Genomic DNA, 17836 nt, shown 5'->3' on the forward strand with positions numbered 1-17836 from the left:
TAAAAATACATATGAGTTACAATTTAAATCTTCACAATCAGGGAAGAGCCAAGTATCTTCATTGTTACAATCAGGGGAGAGCCAAATCCAGTCTTCACAATGGCAAGTCATTTTAGCTCTGTTTGTCTCAGTTTCCTTATCTGTAAAATGAGCTAGTCAAACAACTCTAGTATTTTTACAAAGAAAACTCCAAATGGGGCCATAAAATGCTGGACGCACTAAAAAAATTACTGAACAAGAACAACAACATGTCAGGCACTGTGTAAAGGGCATCAGATATAGAGAAAGGCAAGAATGTAGTCCCTGCCTTCAAAGAGCTTACAATCTAATGGGGAAGACAGCCTGCAAAAAACTGTGTGCAAGATATCTATAGTGGAAATATAGAATTTCAAAGTTGGGAGAGACCATCTAGTCTTATTAGAAGCCAGTTAAAGAATCCCCTTTATAAGAAATGGTTCTCTTTTCTGTTCTATTGTTAAAGAATCCATCTCAATATATTATAATCAGTTACACATAGCCAGCCTCAGAAGAATATGACAGTTTCCTGAGAGTGTTGCTAAGGTCTCCGTGAGTTCCTTTTATAACAATCCATGAACTTGAATTAAAAAAAAATGTGGATAACGGCATTTCAATAGAGTTGGTTTCCTTTGTGATCCTATGGATTTTAATTCATCATCAAAGGCATGATTTAGAGTAGTGCATCTGGCTTCACTAGACTGGCTGCCCAGGGATCCAGGACACAGAAAAAGGGAAGAAACCCTGACTCATTGGCATTCCCTGGGACCATGAATTTAGCAAACCTATCAAAAGTGAGATGAAGTTAATCTGGCAATCTACCCTTTGCATTACATATGGATGCCATGGGACACACAGAAATGTTTGAATTCTGATCATCCCTGCCCTGCCCCAAGGAGCTGACAGCTTACTTGGGGAAATAAAACAGGGAACCACAAAAAGGTCCCTGTATCCCATGTGTTTCTCTACCCCACTTCCCAAAGGCTTTCTATGACTGGGTGAAAAAAGGCTCAGCCAGTCTGAGGGCCTGATGGGTGGGGCTAGTTATCAGGGACAGTCTTCTTGGCAGAGGTGGGGAGCTGAGTGCTGAGCCTTGAAGGATAAAGCTATGCAGAAGTGATGAGGAGGGCATTTTAGGCCATGCAGGGCAAGGAAAGATGGTGGAACTGGAGACAAAAGAACTAGATTCAAATTTTGACTGCAACCTACTTTCTGAGTGTTTTGGCACTAGCGGTTTAGCTTCTCTGAACCTTGGTTTCCTCAGCTATAAAATGAAAGGGTTGGACTAGATGGCCTCTAAGGTTCCTTCTAGCTACCTGAGTAGGGGTTTGGGGTAGGATAGAGGAAGAGAAGAAGAGACACTCGCAAGCTGAACCTGAGGGGCAATGAGAGGTGTTTGGAACTGAACTCTGGAAGTCCTGAATGCCAGCCTGAAGAATCAGATGATATTGTATCCTGACAAAGGAGGGATCCATGATAGGCCCCTAAAGAGGAGATGGATGAGGTCTGATCTTGTCTATAGGGAGAATCATTTGGCAGGCTTGGAAGAGGCTGGAGGGTGAAAGCCTGAAGATGAGGCAGAAGTCAGAGTCCAGAATCAGGGAAGGTCTTTTTCCCTGGAAGATTACTGTAAGGATGATTGGAGTTGATAATCAGCTGACAGTGTGAGAGACCAGATTCTCCTGTACCCTGCAGGTATATTGTAAGATTTTCAGTCTGTGCCAGCTGAGAGGCCAATTACCTTGTCTCCTATAAAGAACCTACAGTCATATAGAGACTGCTCTTATTGCCACAGGGACCAAACATTTAGTATATGAAGGGAGCAATTTAGTTTTATTAGAGTCCATAGTCCTTTGTAGTTAAGTTTGGAGAGAAACTGATTCTGCCTCTTGAAATCAATTGGAAGCAGAGAGGCAGCCTACCATGGTCAAGAGAGCATTGGACCTGGAGTCAGACAGACTTGAGTTCACATACTGCCTCAGAGATTTACTAGCTTTGAGACCTTGGGAAAATCAACCCCTCTGAACCTTAGGGAACTCCTTAAAATTATAAGATATAGAAAGATTGTAATCTGTGCCTATGTACAGAGCTCCAAATCACAGATCCGTGGTATATTGACAAAGAACCAGAGAATGTCAAGAGTAGAAAAGTCTTCAGATGTCCAACCCATGATCTTCAGAGATGAAACCAAGGCCCTGAGAGGTCATATGAGAGACAATGTCATGTAACAGATAGCCAATATTCCTCAAGCACAAGCCTAACCATGTCACACCATTTCTCAAGAAACATTTAACCTTCTCACATCTCAGTTTCCCCATTTGTAAAAACAGGCAGGTGAACTCAATGGTCTCTAAGGTCCCCTCTTCCTCTAAATCTATCATCCTATGAAATGAGTTTAAACAGAATGTATATAAGCATGTTTTTTTCCTCACCCTTTTTTTTGGAGGGGTATAGGAGTGGTTTGCACTAATAGCTGGAGGAGATCAGGAAAGGCCTTAAATAGAAGATGATGCTTGAGCCACAGCCTCTAGTTCAGGCCTTCTACCTTGAAGACTGATTTTCAAAGGGTCAATCCAGCCTTAGCCATTACATCTAAAAAATAGAGCCGTCCAGTGGCTAAGGAAGAGATCAGGGACAGGCCCATTCTCTAGAACATGGTTGGGTTGGTCCTTCTCTGTACTATGTGGACATGGGGTTGATGGGTTGTCAGCCACTTGTAAGCATGGGGTGGTATGGAATTGGGGGGACAGTGTCAGACCTTTGATTGCATTGGTGGAAAGATCATTCGCTATGATAGTTTGACACCCACCCTATGTCTGTGCCTTAGCAGTATAGAATGCTGAGAGAATGAGTTACTTGCACAGGGTCCCAGAAACAGTATGGGCCAGAGGCAAGACTCCAGTTCAGGTCATCCTCACTTCCTTACTCATGCTCTATCCACTGTGCCAAGAATGGCATGAAACGAATCCCTATGATTGACCAAAAGTGTTTTTGTGATTAGATCTTTGACAGAACAGTGGTTGTTGATTGACTGAAATCACTACAGTTTTATCTCTTATGATTTTGGGGAAGACATGGTCTTCTGAAGGCCTCATCTGCTCAAGGAAATCCTACTATGTGGTTCCTACAGTTCTCCAATGTGACAGTCTGTTTCTTCATATCTTTCCTAACTCTGATGTTCCATGTCCTAAGGGATCTCCCAACTCTGAAATTTGGTGTCTTAACTGGCTTCCCAGCTCTGATATCCTAGCTAGGGGCAGCTAGGTGGCATGGAGGACAGGATGCTGAGTCCGGAGTTAGAAAGACCTGAGTTCAAATCTGGCCCCAGACATTTACTAGCTGTGTGACCCTGGGCAAGTCACTTAACCTCTGTCTTCTTCAGTTCCCTCAGATGTAACATGGGGATAATAATAGTACCAGGATTATAGTGAAGATTAAATGAGATAATATTTGTAAAGAGTTAAGCATATTGGCACACAGTAGGCACTATATAAATATTAACTATTCTTCTTTTCTGTTCTAAGGCCCTTGCCAGCTCTGATATTTTCTATTCTGAGGGATGATCAGTGAAAAGGATAGTCTATCACAGTCCAGACTTGATCTTTGCCTCTTCCTTCTCTTCTACAGAAGCTTTCAATCAAGGCACCAACCAAGCTCTCTATGGAAAGTCCATCCCCAGTGGGGCCACTGCAGGAATTACAATTGGCATCCTGGTAGGGGTGGTTTTGACAGGAGCATTTGGGTACTTTGTTGGTGTCATGAAGTCCCAGGTATGACTGGCTTACCTGAACAGGTATTCTGTCCATCGTGGCAGTGTGGGTGGTGGTGGTGATGATGGTGGGCGAATATATTGGAGAGGTAATATCAGTAGTGACAGAAGTCAAGGACATGGTCCTGAAGGACTGAAAAAGAGTGCTGGGGACTGTGGATGTAGACTGGGCCCTGTGGCAGGAGACTCAGAGATCACAGTTATAGACTGTCAGAGCTGGATGGCATTTAGGGAGAATGAGCCAAAGGGAAACTGAGGCCTGGGGGGGAAATGAGTTACCTAAGGCTTGGCAGTGTACCATGCCCCAATAATGCTTGCTTCCAAGGGTACCTCGAGGTCCAGAGGAGTGCATTGGCACTGAGGGCTAGAATCAGAATAATGACCACCTCACAATTAGTCCAGTAGGTCAGACAAAGCTTAGAAGATTGGCAAGAACATACAGGGTCCTCCAGCTCCGCCATAACCTATTCTTTTTTTTTTTAACCTTTACCTTCTGTCTTGGAGTCAATACTGTGTATTGGTTCCAAGGCAGAAGAGTGGTAAGGGCTAGGCAATGGGGGTCAAGAGACTTGCCCAGGGTCACACAGCTAGGAAGTGTCTGAGGCTAGATTTGAACCCAGGACCTCCTGTCTCTAGGCCTGGCTCTCAATCCACTGAGCTACGCAGCTGCCCCCTGCCATAACCTATTCTAAGACCTTTCTAGCTCCGACAAACTTTGTCCTTAGCCTTTCCTCTGTTTCTGAGGGAGGGTGTAATGAGGTGAACAACTGGCAGCTCCACCATAGCCATGCTGGTTTTAGTTGCTGATTGGATGTCCAGAGGGAGATGCCCAGGGGGCTCTTGGGGAGAAGGCACCAGAGCTCTGGGCAAGAATCAGGGAAGGCTTTATGGATCTGAGAGTCACAGAATCAGACCACTAGAGAGTTAGAAGAGACTCAGAAGCTATTTAGCTTAATGTGTACATGAAAAGAACACCCACTGTAATATAGTGGTTATGCAGAGATGATTATGAACCCCAAAGTTGTGATGGGAGGCTCACCACCTCCTAAGGCTATTCCTGTTCCTTTTGGATAACCCCAATTATTCGGCCGTGTTTCCTTCTCAAAGCCAGCGAATGGCTCGGTAGTCTGGGGAGTCAGAGAGCAAGGTTCATGGACCTAGGGAATTAAAGATGGGGGCAGTGGGCCCAGGAACACAGGCGAGGAGAGATTAGGGAGCAAAGAGGCCTGGCATCCACAGGGAGGAAGATGCTGGCCCTTCTGCCCTCTGTCTTGCTCAGAAGCCATCCTGGTGTGGACACCATACTTCAGAAAGGAAATTGACCAGCTTGAGAATGTCTAGATTGGGCGACCAAGATGAGGAGGGACTTCATGAGCGGGCCATGGGAGGATCAGCTGAAGATCAGGGCTGGTTGGTCTGGGAAGGAAGGATTCAAGGTGGAGGGAGCCCATGTGTGGGAGCTGTATTAAGTACCTGAAGAATTGTTATGGAGAAGAGAGATTTGTTTGTTCTTGCCTGGCCTTAGAGCACAGAATCAGGAGTCACACAGGGGAGTTACAGGGAGGCAGATTGGAGCTCTGTTGGAGGAGGGACTCCATCGTGATCAGAACCATCTGCAAATGAAATAGATTGTAAGCTCCCCAAGGGCAGGAACGGTCGCCTATTTGTCTCTATCATCGGGATACAGGAATGCTTTGGGAGAGGGAGCTCCCCTTTGTGGCAAAGGCAGACAGACCTGGGGAAGTGGGACTTTCTGCACCAGGAAGGAGGAATGTCTCCTTCGGCATTCGTCCCACTTACCTGACTTTCCTTTTCTCTCTCCCGCCTCAGGTCAGTAATGCTGTGGAAGTCATCGCAGCAAGGTAAGGATGTCCATTCCTCAACTCTAGAGGCCCAGGACTTGGGAGAAGGCCACAGGGATACAGTGGTGGGCTTCTTAGGCCTCCTCCTTCATAGAATGGCTTCATAGAGATTAACTTCCCTAGAATCAGTACTAAGTATTGTTTTCAAGGCAGAAGAATGGTAAGAGCGAGCGATGAGGGTTAAGTGACTTGCCCAGAGTCACACAGCTAGGAAGTTTCTGAGCTCAGATTTGAACCCAGGACCTCCCATCTCTAGGCCACTGAGCCACCCAGCTGCCCCCTGTACACCCATTTTTAAAGATGGAGTGATGAGGAAAGTAATTCTCCCTTTTTTGGGTCTAGACCAATGTTCCAATACACATGGAGAACTCTCACTATGGACATTCTCTTCATAAAGCAGATAGAAACTCATCTGTAGCAATAGCCATAGAGTTATCTAGGGCACTGAACATTTAAGTCACTTGACCGGAGTCACCAGTCTAGTAGTCATAATAAGAATAAGGAATATTTATAAAATGGGTTATGCTTTGCAAAGCACTTCCCATAGAGGATCTCCTTGGATCCTTATAAGAACCCTGGGAGAGAAGTGTTATTATCATTCCCATTTTACAGATGGAATCTGAAGAGGTCAGAGATGGGACTTGAACCCACATCTTTTCTTTTTTTTTTTTAATTCAAAGATATTTTATTTTCCCAATAACATGCAATAATAATTTTCAACATGTTTTCAAAAATTATAAGATCCAACCTGTCTCTCTCTCTCCCTCCCTTCCCAGTCCCCAACTCAGATGGCAAGCAATTTGATCAGGACCACACATACATTATCATGTAAAGCCCACTTCCATATTGGCACACTCATGGAAAACCAAAACTCATCTGAATCCACGCAACTGAACAGGTATTTCCCTGGAGGAGGAGAGCATTCCCCAGCATGCGTGCTTCAGGGTTGTCCCAGATGTTTGCCTTTCTGAGAGGAGCCAAGGTGTCACCATTGATCTTTGTACAATATTGCTGTTACTGTGTACCATGGTCTCCCGGTTCTGCTTATTTCACTCTGCATCAGTTTCTGCAGATCTTTTCATTTTTTTTCTGAAATCCTCCTGCTTATCATTTCTTATAGCATAACAGTCTTCCCTCACCAACACATACCACAATTTGCTTGTCCATTCCCCGATTGATGGACATCCCCTCTGTTTCCAATTCTTTGCATCAATAAAAAGAGCTGCCTTAAATATTTTTGTACAAGTAGGTCCTTTCCCCTTTATTATCTCTTTGGGATACAGACCCAGGAGTGGCATTACAGGATCAAAGGAACCCATATCTTTGTCTTTTTTTTTAAACCCTTATCTTCCATTTTGTAATCAATACTATGCATTGGTTCCTAGGCAATGGGGGTTATGTGACTTGCTCAGAGTCACAAAGCTGGGAAGTGTCTGAGGCCAGATTTGAACCCAGGACCTCCCATTTCTAGGCCTGGCTCTCAATCCACTGAGCCACCCAGTTGCCTCTGGAACCCACATCTTCTTGAGACACTAAGGCTAATGCTCTATTCATGACACTATTCTGCATCTCAGAAAATGAGACTCAGGGAATTGACTTTGCCAGCCTGCTAGGTGGAGCCATAGTGCATAGAGCACTGAATCTGGAGTCAAGAAGACTTCCTTTCCCAAGTTCACAGACTCACAGCCTCAGACCCTAGTTGTATGGCCCTGGGAAAGTCTCTTCACCCTGTTGCCTCAGTTTCCTCATCTGTAAGATGAACTGGGGAAGGAAATGGCCAACCCCTCCAGGATCTTTGCCAAGAAAACCTCAATTGGGGTCACAAAGAATTTGACATTACTGAAAAATGACTGAACAGCAACTATGATGGCCTGGGTAGAGAAAGAAGGGGGCCTGATGTTTAGCTCCATTTGTGCCTCTGACTGTATGTATGACCTTGAGCAAGTCCCTCTCTATGTCTCTGTCTCCCCATCTCTCTTTCTATCTCCATTCTCTCCATCTCATTTTCATCTGTCTCTCCATCTCTCTGATAGAGTTTCATAGTATTGTAGCTCTTGAGCTGAAAGGAACCTTAGAAGCCATCTAGCCTGACATTATTTTACAAATGAGGAAACTGAGACTGGTCACACAGGAAATATGTCAATGGTGGGATTTGAACCTAGGACCTGTGACTCCATGTTTAATGGATAAATCCAGTGGTCCTTTCCTATGTAAAGTGGGAAAATGAAGTGGTTGGGCTGCATGTCCCCTAACATTCCTTCTGCCTTTTATGTTCATTCATTTCAATTCCTGGGTTTATTTTTATTTATTTTTGGAAATTTTTATTTAATGAATTAATTTAGAATATTTTTCCATGGTTCCATGATTCATGTTCTTTCCCTCCTGTAGCCAACGAGTAATTCCACTGCTTTTTATGTGTGTCATTGATCAAGATCTCTTTCCATATTATTGATAATTGTCCCAGGGTGATCGCTTAGAGGCTACACCCCCAATCATATCCCCATCGACCCATGTGATCGAGCAGGCGTTTTTCTTCTGGGTTTCCGCTCCCGCAGTTCTTTCTCTGGATGTGGAAAATGTTCTTCTCAGTCCCTCAGAATTGTCCTGGATCATTGCCTTGCTGCTACATTTCCTGGGGTTTTGAGAATTCTGTTGCTTATTGGAAGTGGAGGTGGTGGGAAGGGAGGGAGGGAGGGGGGAATCCAGACAGCCAAGGGACTCCAAAGTCCAGCAAGGCCTTAAAGGACTGATGGGCGGATCAGCTGCTGGTGATGTAGCATCTCCTGGTGGCAACTTCAGGTAATGAGCTCTCTGCCTCCTCCACATGTAGGATGGGAGGGAAAAGTGAGAAACAGCAGCAGAGAGGGAGATTGGGTGACCTCTTGCTCACATATCTGGGCCCCTCCTGGGGGACCACAGACTCATCTTCTGTCATGTTATCATGGCAATGTGGTGCTCCCCTACATGGAGCTGTCTGAGCCTGGAGTCAGGAAGAGCGGAGTTCAAATCACGAGAGACTCTTGGACACATCTCTTCACCTTTCTGCCTCAGCTCCCTTACCTGTAAAATGGAGATCATACGTACATAGACCTCTCTCCCAGATTATTGTGAAGATAAAAGAAAATGATCTTTTAAAAGCCCTTTGTAAGCCTTAGAGTGTTATAGAAGTACTAAATATGACTATCGTCATTGTTATTATTATTCCTCCTGTTACTACTACTACCCTGGGCTTGGAATCCAGAGGGCCAGGTATAATTCCCCAATAGGCTGCTGACTCTGTGGAGTACTTTGGCCAGATCACTCCCTTTCTGGGGGCTACGGTCCTCGCTCTGGAAATGGAGGCCATTGGGCCAACAGGTCTACCTTGGTCTCCAAGTCGGTGCTCTTTGGAGTGCCCTTCCCAGGCTGTTCCCGTAATAACGATCACTCCTAATAACCACTAGCCTTTCTCTCGCTCCGTCGATGGCCGGGCACGTGGTCAGTACTCCACAGATGTGATCTCATTTGATCCTCCCAGCCTCCCAGGTACAGATGAGGAAACTGGCTTTCTAGCCATGCCCACCCCAGCTTTATTTTCATTTCTTTTCTTTTAGAGAGAGAGTGGCCCCCACTGCCCTGTGACTGCCACAGCTGGGTCGCTGGCCATTGCCCTTTGTCTGAAGCCAGAGAAGAGCCAAGCCCTTGGATTCAAGAAGCGGAGAACGGATGGGTCCAGTTTTTCTAGCCTCCCTGTGACCCTCCAGAGCTATTTCAGTTCACCTCTGGGTGGGCCTCCTTTGTGTCTTCAGTAACATTAATAAAGAAAAGATTAAAAAAAGAATGGGCTTGGGGATCCCCAAGGTTTCTTCCAACTCTACCACTTATGACCTAGCATAAGGTCTTGTCTTACGTGGACCATCTTGAACCCACGTCTTCCCCTACTTCTCAATTCTGCGTTTCAAGATTCCTTCCGGCTCATTCCTCAACCTTTCCTCCACCGACACCTCTGCCCCGCAGCTGACGTTCTCTGATTGGGAATAGAAGGTAGGCCATTTGAACGCAGGGATTTCTGCCTTTTTAGGCAAGATGGGGAAGTAGGGGAACAAGATGGAGTTTGTGAAGGACCCCTGCCCATGTGGAGACGAGTTACAGCACAACATTTTTACCTCTGTGGCCATTGGGACCAGTTCAGATCCATTTGGGAATCCTTCTGGACAGAGTGGAATGCAAACAGCCACTGCCATTGGAGGCCAGTACCTCAGTTTCCTCATCTATAAAATGAGCTGGAGATGGAAATGGCCAACCACTGCAGGGTCTTTGCCCCCAAACCCCCTAAATAAGGTCACAAAAAGTCAGGAAGGAGTAAACAATCTAACGTTAAGAGAGTTGCCTGGGGACACTGAGTGGTTCCATGATTTACCAATAAGAGCACATCCGGTCCATGCCAATGGTGGGTTTTGAACCCAGCTCTTCCTGACCCAAAGACTGGAATGACTTTAATGACTCAAAGATTGTAAAGACTGTAATTCCATTACATGAAGTTGCCTTTCTCTAAGAGGGTATTAATCTTAAATGTGTTTATATATACATGAATACATTATACATTCATACTTACATATGGACCCATACTGAATAATTCTGCAGCAAGATTCCTGAAGGAAATGACTATTCAAGGAGAAATTTTGTTGTTTCAGCAGTGTCCAAGTCCTTGTGATCCTCTTTGGGATTTTCTTGAAAAGGATACCAGAATAGCTTGCCATTTCCATCTCCAGCTCATTTTACAGATGAAGAAACTGAGGCAAACAGGGTGAAGTGACTTGCCCAGGGTCACCCAGCTAGTTTTCCATTTCCTTCTCCAGCTCATTTTATAGATGAGGAAACTGAGGCAAACAGGGTGAAGTGACTTGCCCAGGATCACCCAGTTAGCTTACCATTTCCTTCTCTAGCTCATTTTACAGATGAAGGAACTGAGGCAACCAGGGTGAAGTGACTTTCCCAGGATCACCCAGCTAGCTTGCTATTTCCTTCTCCAGCTCATTTTATAGATGAGGAAACTGAGGCAAACAGGGTGAAGTGACTTTCCCAGGGTCACCCAGCTAGTTTGCCATTTCCTTTTCCAGCTCATTTTATGGATGAGGAAACTGAGGTAAACACAGTTAGGTGACTTTTTCAAATGTCATATAGCTAGGAAGAGAATCAACTTGGATTTGATCTCATGAAGATGAGTCTTCTGGACTCCAAACTCAGCACTCTATCTACTACTACTAGTAGTTCCACCTCACTGAAATAGATAGAACCCTACATCGCAACCTAAACCAATGAATCTATAAGAAACCAATGTATATTAATAAGACTTTCAAAGGAACAACAAGGGACACTAGCAGATGATGTCTAGAGGAGACAATACACACTGTGTATATAAAAATGATCAGGCTTTTTTATAATAGGAGAAAACAAAATAAAGAGAGCCTCATGATATCCACTAGAATGGCCAAAATAGTCCCCCCAAATAAGAAAGATCCCCCTTTTGTTGCTGGCAAAGAAGGAAAAGAGGCAGTCTGAAACATGGTTAGGAGAGCCTCAGCCTCTCTAAAATAAAGTGTGATTTTCTGGTTTTCATGATCTCCCCCCTCTCTCCTCCCCACCTCCAGAATGGCAGGAGGGAAGTCTCTTTCCACATCTGCCCCTTGGAGCCAATTAAGCTCATTGCATCTATGTGGAGATTTGTTGCTTCTGAGTATTAATTTAGGTCCTTGTGAATCTGTTTTTCCTGCTTCTGTTTTCTGTGTTCTACACACACTTAGATGATGATTCTTTGGCTAAATCACATTTCTCCTTCCTTTCTGGGGGCAAGAGGGGTGATCCTATGATTTCAGTAGGGTAGGAAATTCCCTGCACATAAACTCTCTCCACTGATGTAAATGGACTCGCTTACATTCTTGACTTGGCTCTCTGCAATATCGAGTGACACATTGCCCAGGCGGGATCTATCAGAGACAGGACGGAATTCAGATTCAGGGTTAGTGGGGAATCTAGGATGCCTTCCTTTCTTCTTACCACACAACTGTGTTCCGTTACATCTACATAAAAATGGCACCCCAGGATGTGGTAGCTTGATATCTGGCCTCAAATCCGGAAAGACGTGGCTTCAGATACTGTCTCTTGATGCCCATTAGACAAGAGATTCATGGGCAAATCACTGAACTCCAGTGCTCCCTGCGCCTCTCTAAAACTCGCATTACAGAGACGGTGCTAACCTGCACTGGTGAAGGGAGCTTCCTCACCTGGGAGTTCTGAGAGCAACAACCACCTGCTCAAAAGAATCTCGACGTTGGAGGCGTTAATGTGGCAGAGTCTATTTTATTTCATCCTCCCGAGAATGGGTACTCAAAAACCAGTGTTACAACTAGCAAGCAAGCACCTAGAATGGGGGCGCCCAGACTCTTTTTATCCCAGTCCCTCCCCTCGTTCACCATTGGCCAATTACTAAGAGTTACAATCTAGTCCCCAGGACTGCAATTAACAATGCCTCATTACTCTAATTATTCACGAGTTGTAACCAATCAAAGCAAAAGTAACTTTACCTGTTAGCCTCTTAAAGGAAGAACCCATCTTTGTGTTCCTCATCAAATCCTGCTGACATGGATGTGGGGAAATGAGGCTTAAGCTGGGAATATGAAACAACTCAGTTTTTTTTTTTTACTCCATTATACCTGCTTCTGAGAAGAGTCCACCATCTTGTCAGGACCTGTTCCTTACAAGTCCCCTATTACAACTGAATTGGGGTCCAGTCTCTGCCCCTCTCCCCAATATTTGCAAAAAGTCTTGACTTATATTAGGCTTTGGTTTCCCCAACACTAGCTTTATAATGTTGGGTGCCAGGTGACCTCGTCCTTTAGAGATGATTTCCCACCTTCATACCTTGCCCTAGGCTAGTGATGGCAAACCTTTTAGAGACAGAGTGCCATGCCCCAACCCCCACCAAGTGGGAGGGAGAAAATGCTCTCATTGGGCTGCTGGGCAGAGGGGCAGGGAATATGAGAAAATGTCATCAGGTGTGATGGAGAGGGGGAGGGGAGCAGCTCTGCCTGAGGCCCTCTGCCTTTCTAATAACGAACTCTGGAGAGGGAGGTGGAGGTGGAGGGCAGTCACATGCCCACAGAGAGTACTCTGCATGCCATCTTTGGCACTTGTGCCATAGGTTCGCCATTACCACCCCAGGCAGTTTCCCTTTCCTGGAAAACCTCCTTCTCCTCACCTGGAAGTCATCCTGGATTCCTCACTATCTCTCACCCTTAGAGCCAATCTGTTGTCCAGGTGAAACAACAGATTTCACCTTTACAACATCTCTCAAATCCACCTCCTTCTCTCTTGCGAAACTGCCCCCATTCTGGTACAGACCCATATCCCCTCACAGCAGAACTGGTACAGTAATAGCCTACTAAGGGCTCCATCTGCCTCAAGTCTCTCCCCACTCCAGTACAACCTTCATTCAGCCACTAAAGTGATTTTCCTGAAGCAGAGGTCTGACCAAGCCATCTCCTTGTTTAATAAACTCCAATTTCTCCCTGTTAACCCAAGGATCAAATATAAAATCCTGTCTTCTAAAGCTCTTTACAACCTTTCCTTTTTGCATCTTCACCACATTTTCCTTCTTATGTTCTCCATTTTTTTAAACCTTTACCTTCTTAGAATCTATACTAAGTATCAGTTCCAAGGCATAAGAGCAGTAAAGGAATAGGGAATTGAGGTTAAGTGACATCATACAGCTAGGAAGTATCTGAGGCTAGATTTGAACCCATACTTCCTTTCTTTGTCCATGGCTTTCTATCCACTAAGTCAGATAGCTGCCCTTCTCCTCTATTTTCTTATTCTCACACAACATATTCTATGATCCAGTGACGCTGTTCTCCTTGATGTTTCTCACACAGGACTCCCCATCTCTAGATTCTGGGCATTTGCTCTGATCATTTCTCATACTCTCCCTCTCTCTTTCTCTCTCTCTCTCTTCTTCTTTCTTTCTTTCTTTCTTCTTTCTTTCTTTCTTTCTTTCTTCTTTTCTTTCTTTCTTTCTTTCTTTCTTTCTTTCTTCTCTTCTTCTTCTTTCTCTTCTTTCTTTCTTTCTTTCTTCCTCTTCCTTCCTTTCTTCTTCCTTCTTTCTTTCTTCTTCTTTCTTTCTTTCTTTCTTTCTTTCTTCTTTCTTTCTTTCTTTCTTTCTTTCTTTCTTTCTTTCTTTTTTCTTTCTTTCTTTCTTTCTTTCTTTCTTTCTTTCTTTTTCTTTCTTTCTTTCTTTCTTTCTTTCTTTCTTCTTCTTCTTCTTCTTCCTTTCTTCTTCTTCTTTCTTCCTTCCTTTCTTTCTTCTTTCTTTCTTTCTTTCTTTCCTTTCTTTCCTTTCTTTCTTTCTTTCTTTTCTTTCTTTCTTCTTTCTTCTTTCTTTCTTTCTTTCTTTCTTTCTTTTCTTTCTTTCTTCTTTCTTTCTTTCTTTCTTTCTTTCTTTCTTTCTTCTTTCTTTCTTTCTTTCTTCTTCCTTTCTTTCTTTCTTTCTTTCTTCTTCCTTCCTTCCTTCCTTCCTTCTTCTTCTTCTTTTCTTTCTTCTTTTCTTTCTTTCTTTCTTTCTTTCTTTCTTTCTTTCTTTCTTTCTTTCTTCTTTCTTTCTTTCTTTCTTTCTTTCTTTCTTTCTTTCTTCTTTCTTTCTTTCTTTCTTTCTTTCTTTCTTTCTTTCTTTCTTTCTCTTTCTTCTTCTTTCTTTCTTTCTTTCTTTCTTTCTTTCTTTCTTTTCTTTCTTTCTTTCTTTTTTCCTTTCTTTCTTTCTTTCTTTCTTTCTTCTTTCCTTTCTTTCTTCCTTTCTTTCTTCCTTTCTTTCTTCCTTTCTTTCTTCCTTTCTTTCTTCCTTCTTCCTTCCTTTCTTCTTCTTTCTTTCTTTCTTTCTTTCTTCCTTTCTTTCTTTCTTTCTTTCTTTCTTTCTTTCTTTCTTTCTTTCTTTCTTTTCTTCTTTCTTCTTTCTTTCTTTCTTTCTCTTTTCTTTCTTTCTTCTTTCTTTCTTTCTTTCTTTCTTTCTTTCTTTCTTTCTTTCTTTCTTTCTTTCTTTCTTTCTTTCTTTCTTTTCTTTTCTTTCTTTCTTCTTTCTTCTTTCTTTCTTTCTTTCTTTCTTTCTTTCTTTCTTTCTTTCTTTCCTTTCTTTCTTTCCTGTTACCTTCCATCTTGGAATAAATACTGTGTATTGGTTCCAAGGCAGAAGAGTGGTAAGGGCTAGGCACTGGGGGTTAAGTGACTTGCCCAGGGTCACACAGCTGGAAAGTGTCTGAGGACAGATTTGAACCCAGGAACTCCCATCTCTAGGCCTGGCTCTCAATCCAATGAGCTACCCAACTCTCCCCTCCCTCTCCATTTCTACCTCCTGGCTTCCTTAGATTTCTTCAAGTCCCAGTTTAAATTCTGTCTTTTAAATGAAGTCTTTCTTGACCCCCTCACCCTTGTTCTAGTGCCTTCTTTCTGTTAAATATCTCCATTTCCCCCTATTTATAACTTGTTTGTACATAATTGTTTCTAAATTATCCCTCCCATCAGACTGTGAGCTCCTTGAGAGCAGGGACCATCTTTTGCATTTTCTTTGTAGTCCTAGTACTTTTTAATGCCTGGTACATAGTAGACACTTAATAGTAGTAGTCTCTCAGTAACTGAGGATGACAATTGTTTTTGTGCACTTTCATCTGTGATGTAGATGAGTGTGCACAAAGACACTTGTGCGTGAAGGAGATTTAAGTGGAAAAGTCGATGCACAGACACAGTCCCACTCTCTCAGCGTTGGAAGCCTGGGTCCAGTGGCACAAAAAGTCGTCACACCTGGAGACTTCCTCAGCTGCATTGGATGGCCATGTTGTCTTTTGTGCTCCAACACGCCCTGAGCACTCCACAGTGCTTTGCTGCGTCGCCCTCTCAGCCGTTGAACTTTCTTATTGGTTTCTTCCTTCTGTTCAGCTGAAGCAGTCTTCACATGCTGGGTGAGCAAAGCCCTGGTTCACCAGGGGTCGATGACCCGATGGCTACCCTAACAAGGTTTAGCCGGCCTGTCGAAGCCATTGCCTGGGGTGTGGCCGCTGCCGCATGCTAGCAGCTACTGGGAGCCACAAGTGAGAGCTGGGTGTCAGATGAGGGTCAGAGTCTGGAGAGCTGCCCTAAGAGGGCACAACAAGCCCTCCATACCAGAGATACTACCCCTTCCTGAGCACCCCATACACCCCAGACATTTAATAAATGCTTGCTGATTGACAAACTACTAGAAATTAGTTAAAACAATGAATAATTTTAGCAAAGTTAAGACAAACTCGCATAAATCATCAGATTTGAACCCAAGATCTCTAATTTTCTAGGCCTGGCTGTCTATCGACTGAGCCACTCAGTTGCCCTACTGCTTTATGTTTTTAATAAGAACTCAGGAAAAATTATAGAATAAGAAATTGAATCTTATTTTAAGATTTTCTGTCAATGGGAACTTGTGTCTGCGCTTAGTGTTTCTTTTATATATGGAAATAAATACTTGCCCTATCCTTTATGCATAGCGTTCAATGAACATATGTCCATTCTCCTCTTTTGAGAACTCTGGACAGGAGTTAAAACCTGGACTTTAAGTAAATGTTCCCTAGGTGTTAGGGTGGGGATCAAAGAAAGTTGAAGGGTAGAGGAAAGGAAGCCTAACCTTTTCAGTAAGTCAGGCTTCCCTAGGACTGAACTTGGTCTAGAATGCATTGGTAGGTCTAGATCAGATGGACTTCTAAGTGGAAAGGGATTGCGTATAGTATCCCAGACACTTCAGCCCAGTAGAAGTTTCTGATCATAAGAGAGCAATTCTGTAGTTTTGTAGGGGAAATCCAGGAGAGGGAAGATTGCTGGGTGCTTCCATTTAGGACCATAAGCTCTTGTTAGTACAGGGTTTTGCTATCTAGTGCCTCAAAGCAAAGAGGGAATGGTTCATTTGAGGGGAATCCCAGGGGCACAAAACCATTTGTTTTTCTCCAGGAGGAAGTAACATCCAGGTGGCTGGATTACTTGGGGGGTGATTATATCCTAATCAACCAGCATTTGTCTATAATCTGTTGTGAATCACATTCCCAATTTAAGGGATCAGAGAGTACCAGGAACCTGAAGAGAAACTGAATGACCAAGTGATTCTGAGTAATATGATCACTCCAGTCAACCATTATGAAGAAAGATGCTATCCACCTCCAGAGAAAGAAATGATATATAGAAATATGTATTGTGGTTCCACATCTATCTATCTATCTATCTATCTATCTATCTATCTATCTATCTATCTATCTATCTATCTGTCTGTCTGTCTGTCTGTCTAGCTATCTATCTGCCTGCCTGCCTGTCTGTCTGTCTATCTATCTATCCTTATATCTGTCTGACTGTCTATCTCAAATGTTGATCTTCTCTAATGTGAGGGTGGGGGATAGAAGGAGGATGACAATTTGGAACTCAAAATGTAATAACAAATATGACCCCCCCCCATCAAATCCAAATCACCCTCCTTCTCATTTCAGGGTCTTTCCATGCCCTCCACTGAGCCACAAGACTAAGGGAAGTGTCAGAGCTAGGAGGACTGGTATTTGGAAGAGTGGAGAGGAGATTAACCTATGAGACACTTGAGGATATCAGAGAAGGCTGAGCCAAGTCCATAGAAATTTTCAGTGGAGGCTATGGAATCTGAACTTGGACTTCTGGGTCATGGAGAGCCATTGAATGTTCCTTAAATCGAAGAGGACGAGATCATGGTCAGATGTTGGCTTTAGGAAGCTATAAGGGAGCAGCTTCAGGGTCCCTGAAATGGCAATGGGTGAGGGCAAAGGAAGCATCAGCATAGGGAGCAGAGAGACTCAATGAGGACCAACAGAGATATCTTCAGGAAGCATCATGATTTGTCCTGGAAGAGAAGGGTACTAGAGGCATCATGCCCATGGGGATTTGTGTATGGACTCTGAAAAGAGAAAGGACTTCAAGAAGCACTGAGGGTTTTGAACTACTCTTTGCCACACTTATACCCAGGGGTATCCGGGAGTCAGCTTGAATTGGCTTTGGAGAAGTAATTATTAAAATTTTAGCATGAGCATTTATACCTGAAAAACCGGTGAATGCTCTAAATCAGGACTTGCTTTATTATTTCATTGATTGTTTAGACTTCAGAACACAATGAAGAAAGTGTTCATGATAC

At 43.6% G+C, this 17836-nt stretch overlaps 1 protein-coding gene across 8 annotated transcripts in view; it reads left to right on the plus strand.

Annotated features, from left to right (window-relative positions):
* The window catches only part of LOC103098218 (pregnancy-specific beta-1-glycoprotein 7-like), a 31926-nt gene extending 22460 nt beyond the window's left edge, over positions 1-9466 (plus strand). For 3 of the 8 annotated variants that reach the window (XR_008911644.1, XR_008911646.1, XR_008911645.1), the window contains 4 exons: positions 3643-3785; positions 5615-5646; positions 6423-6544; positions 9240-9371. Coding sequence is in view for 5 of the 8 variants with exons in the window: in XM_056796376.1 (XP_056652354.1) it covers positions 3643-3785; positions 5615-5646; positions 9240-9267 (203 nt within the window). In the remaining 3 variants the exon portion in view is untranslated. Of the gene's footprint in view, positions 1-3539; positions 3786-5614; positions 5647-6422; positions 6545-9239 lie in introns of those variants that run through there. The other 5 variants (XM_056796376.1, XM_056796380.1, XM_056796381.1 and 2 more) reach the window with 5 other exon arrangements.
* Positions 9467-17836: the final 8370 nt, after the last annotated feature.

This window comes from Monodelphis domestica, chromosome 4, assembly GCF_027887165.1.
Source record: "Monodelphis domestica isolate mMonDom1 chromosome 4, mMonDom1.pri, whole genome shotgun sequence".
NCBI classification, from domain to species: domain Eukaryota; kingdom Metazoa; phylum Chordata; class Mammalia; order Didelphimorphia; family Didelphidae; genus Monodelphis; species Monodelphis domestica.